General features: G+C 39.6%; 1 protein-coding gene across 1 annotated transcript; it reads right to left on the reverse strand.

The window, feature by feature from the left end:
* Positions 1–427: 427 nt before the first annotated feature.
* NFKBIA (NFKB inhibitor alpha) lies at positions 428–4,329 on the reverse strand. The gene is made up of 6 exons (XM_073638968.1): positions 3,813–4,329; positions 2,838–2,946; positions 2,474–2,681; positions 2,280–2,368; positions 1,904–2,161; positions 428–1,021 (listed from the first exon to the last, which is right to left on the reverse strand). Exons 1-6 carry the CDS (start codon positions 4,055–4,057, stop codon positions 974–976), a joined length of 957 nt encoding a protein of 318 aa, XP_073495069.1. The 5' UTR covers positions 4,058–4,329; the 3' UTR covers positions 428–973.
* Between the last annotated feature and the right edge of the window lie 348 nt (positions 4,330–4,677).

A 4,677-nucleotide genomic window follows, 5' to 3' on the forward strand; every position in this document is an offset into this window, starting at 1 on the left:
TTAATTTTACTCACTTATATAGCACCATTAATTCACAATTTACAGACACTTGGGCCACTGTCCCCATTGGGGCTCACAATCTAGATTCCCTATCAGTATGTCTTTGGAGTGTGGGAGGAAACCGGAGAACCCCGAGGAAACCCACACAAACACGGGGAGAACATACAAACTCCTTGCAGATGTTGTCCTTGGTGGGATTTGAATCCAGTACCCCAGCGCTGCAAGGCTGCAGCTCTAACCACTGAACGACCGTGTTGCCCAAAACAGTCTTTATTTTTGTCTTTTATTCGGCAGAGGTTATGCAGAAAACCACAAATTTCAATGACCTTGACCAGGCGATCTTGTGCTGACATTTTTCTGGATCGGTACCTTTTAGGAAAAGTATAAGGATGTGTTGTGTGTTTAAAAAGTTTAAGAAGAGAAAAAGTTCATTTTGCATTTGAGTTGTTTTTAATAAATATCTTTCATATAAAAATAAATCATGTACATCATTTACATTTTATACATTCTGTAGTTTATTGTTCTGACCACTTTATAAGAGGTCTAATCTTTATCTGTACGAGTCCTTTTTTCTTTAGCAGTATTACCAGCTGTTATTTACTAGCTACACCCATACAAGTTAAAATGTTAATATTCTGTTCTTCACCACTAGCTAAGCTATAAAGATGTTTGTCCTCTCCGGGAACTAGTCATTCTGGTGTCAGGCCCTTGTCTTTTCTCCGGTCAGATTCTTGAATTCTGAGACCATGTGTTAGATCTGGGCTCTTCTAGACACATCCACTTCATGACTCGTGTAGAACATCTGAGGCTTCAGAACAGCACAAGCACCTCAGGCTCACAACCTCTACACTGGAGACGCGTCCATGTTCGAGATTCGGTGGGAGGCATCAGTGGTCCCAGTGCTGTCAGATCTTGTACGTGGCAAAATTCTGTCCATATACACATCATGCTTCTTGATTAATGCTGCACTGGTCTACAGCATCCTTGAGCATGCAGATATGCAAAGGTCGTCATACATGCACTGTAAAAAGAAAAACATGGAATTTAGTACATAAAAATCTATAAAATCTATGATTAGATACTGGACAGAAGTCTATAACTATTATTTGTACAAAAGTAGCCCATGTCTTTTTAAAGGGAATCTGTCACCAGGTTTGAAGGACTAGTAAATCTACTGCTAGGTAGTCTTCCATATTCAAGAGCTCTGTATAACCCCACCCCCACCACTGATTGGCTGCTTTCAGTGTGCACTGTGCATAGTAGGCAGAAAGCTGCCAATCTGTGGTGTGGGTGGGATTCAGATAACTGGTAGATCTCCAACAAATCAGAGATTTTATCAAAACTGCAGCAAGCAGCCCAGCGTGTAATACATGTCTGGAATTGCGGGCTTTCTCACCTTCTCAAAGGGTAAAGGGCCTCATGACCCTTATTTGCAGTGTCTCTAGTAAAAGGGAGAAATCCAGGACCCAAAGCTCCAGACGTTCTCCTTTGGTAACTTTATTAGTACAGAAAAATCACAATGTTTGGGCTGCAATGGGTCTTTATCAAGCCATAATATGTTCTTTTTTTATGGCTTGATAAAGGTCCTGCAAGGCCAAAACATTGATTTTTCTGTCCTAGTAAAAGCTACCAGAGGGGAACGTCTGGAGCCTTGGGTCCTGGATTTCGTTGTATTGCTACAACCTTGTGGAGGGTTGCACCAAGTGCTCACGGGACCCATCTATTGCAAGTATCTAAAAAAAGGGGAGGGCTGCAGAGGTTCTTAAAGCCCACCGACGAAGGAGGTTGCACTCTCTCCTCTTATAGTCTTCCTATCTCACCCGCAGTATCTGCAAGTTCTGCCTCAATAGAATTTCTGAACTTTAGTCCAATCATAAAGAATTATCCAAGTGATAATATTTACCTCATCGTCTGAATGTTCCGATTCTGACTCTGAACTGTCTTCTTCTTCGTGTGGCAGGTGCTGCAGGTTCTCCTCTGTCACACTGAGCAGGTGCTGTTGAATTTGGAGGTTACTTCTCCCCCAGGTGAGCTGGCAAGGTGAGTGGCCTTCATAGGTGACTCTATTCACATCTGCATCATGCTTCAGCAGCAAAAACATTAGGTCGGCATTTTGTTTGTCCACGGCCAAATGCAGAGCTGTGCGGCCATTGGATGGTTCCTAAAAGATAGAAATTAAAAATGGATGTTAAAGTACAAAGCCAAACATGATCTCAGGTATTATGCAAGACGGCTCAAAAAACTGTGTGTAGCCAACGTCCTTAAAGAGAGAACCTCACCTGTGCATTGACATCTGCTCCCAGCATGATCAGGTTCTCCACTATAGCAAGGAAGCCATTAATGGATGCCAAGTGTAGGCATGATTGACCTATGGAAAGAAATTACCGCACCATGAGAATTCTGTAATTTTGTATATTTTTTTTACTTTTTATTTCATGCTTTTAATATGAAAAAAAATTTCACCGATGCCTACCATTATAGTTTGTGTACTGTAGAAGTGGTTTCAGGTGGGATTTGCAGTTCTGGACAATAACTCCAACCCCTTGCAGAGATCCCTTCTCACAGGCGATGTGTAGAGCCGTATTTCCATTATGGTCTCTAACTTCTGGATCACAACCGGCTTCTAAGAGATTTGCAGCTATTTCATACTGATCGGTTATGATGGCCAGATGAAGAGGAGTCTGTAAATAGGAAGGGAAAGAACAATAATAATTAGTTAGATCATTATGTTTCACAACATTCTAAATTCCATTCTTTTCAAATATTTAAAAAAAGAAATAAAAAAAAAATCCAAAAATAAGTTAATTACTCAGTTGGATTGTTTAATGTCTCTTTACCTGGAGAAGATTATTCTGTCGGTTCAGGTAGAAAGTATCTCTGTAGGATCTTTTGATCGCACCCACTGCCACTTCTTTTATTTCACAAATAATTGCCAAATGAAGAAGTCTGTAAAAAAAAAATAAAAAAAATGAATAAAACTGTTAAAAATAATGAAACGGAATTAAACAAAACTGATAAAAGCTAAAAAGGAAATAAGTAACGTGTCACAATATCATCATATGGTTGTAATAAGTAGTCATTGCTCTGTGTCAACCCCGAGTTATTTCCCCTCCCCCAGCAATAAGTCCAGTATTGTGTAAGCTGGGTTTTTTTTTGCTATGTGTTGTCTCTCTAGATATGTCTGTTGTTTTCCGCTTTCTCATATGAGCAGTTTGCATTTTTTTTTTCCTGGCCACAAGCCAGGTACTTTCCGAATAGCTTCAGAGCTCCACCTCTCCAAGCTAGCAAGTCAGATCACAGAACAAGATGGCCTGGTCTACCCTCCCCCCATGTCCTTCCTCCCCTCCTCCACCCCTCTCAAGCCTACAAAGAGAGGAAGGGAAAATCCAGAAAAAGATACAGCGACGCCATAAAAAAAAAAACAACCCACTAGCGCTCTAGTTACAAAATGACTTTCCTTCCTTTTTGATACATTAACATAACAAAATTCACATTTTAACTGAAATATAATTTTTAGACCACAATGTAAAAAAATATATTAAAAAGCAACGCATTATCTTAAATATTTCTGCTTTTCTTGTGCCGCCCTCATTCTGTTGCGTAACAGGCAGTTTCTAAAAATATATGTATCTGCATTTACATTATTTTTTGCAATTAAAAATAAAAAGGATTCCTGTGCTTTATTAGAGGATGAGGTTGCTGGCCTGGCCATATAAAGGCTTCAGAAAACATATTAAGAACGTCCATTCTTTATATAGAAATTACTTTTATTTTTAGCATAAAAAAAAAAATTGCATTTCAGGATCACTTACGTATCTCCGTCCTCGTTTGATTGCATTTTCCATGGCTCCGGTTCATAATCCTGGATGTTTTGTTCCGAATGGATGGACAAATTTTGTGTTTCTCTGACCATATTCTTATAGTCCTCTTCTCTCAAAGAGTCCAGTCCGCTGTCAGTTCTGTCTTCGGTGGCCTGCAACAGCTTGTCTTTCCCAGGCATCCTGATATCGCCATCCGCCATCATATTTCCAGAATAATCCATGTATCTCGTAGTCATCTTGAGTATATTTCCTATACGGTTGTAAAAAAAAACCTTACAAAAAAACCCCTTTGCTTCTCAGAACCTTACCCCTAAAAATAAAGGTTCCAAAGCAATCTAATGGATTGACCTGCAAAAAGCAATAGGAATTCAGTCGTCTTTAGTTTTGGGTTTTGCAGAAAAAAAAACAATAATCCAGCTAGCGCCCAAGTGTAATGGGCTGAGCAGTGAGAGATGTGAGTGCTTTCTGTGTGTGCTCAGCTTTTTAACATAGTGATTGCACATATGGGGATTTTTGGTAGGCGGGGATTCAGGTTCCCTCCTGTCTGTTCTCTGTGTGCACAGGGCTGGGAAATTCCAAGTAGTCACACAGCAAGTGCAGTACACATTGAACCAGACTTATCCTGTTCTGGGGTTTGAAAAAAAAAAAAAAAAAGTTAAATCAGAAAACTTCCAGACCTGTTACACAGAGAAATTCCCTTTTGTGCGGAATGTTCTTTATTTCTCAAACGCACAGCACAGCATTCTTATGAAGGTGACTTTAACGACCTGTACAATCCCTAAGAATCTGCTGCAGATTTATGATTTTTTTTTAGTTTTTTTTTTTAGAGGCTTTGATTTTACTAATAGCAAGTGTA

The sequence above is a fragment of the Phyllobates terribilis genome, unplaced genomic scaffold, assembly GCF_046119375.1.
Source record: "Phyllobates terribilis strain yellow unplaced genomic scaffold, ASM4611937v1 Scaffold_7__3_contigs__length_470593459, whole genome shotgun sequence".
In the NCBI taxonomy this organism is placed as follows: Eukaryota; Metazoa; Chordata; class Amphibia; order Anura; family Dendrobatidae; genus Phyllobates; species Phyllobates terribilis.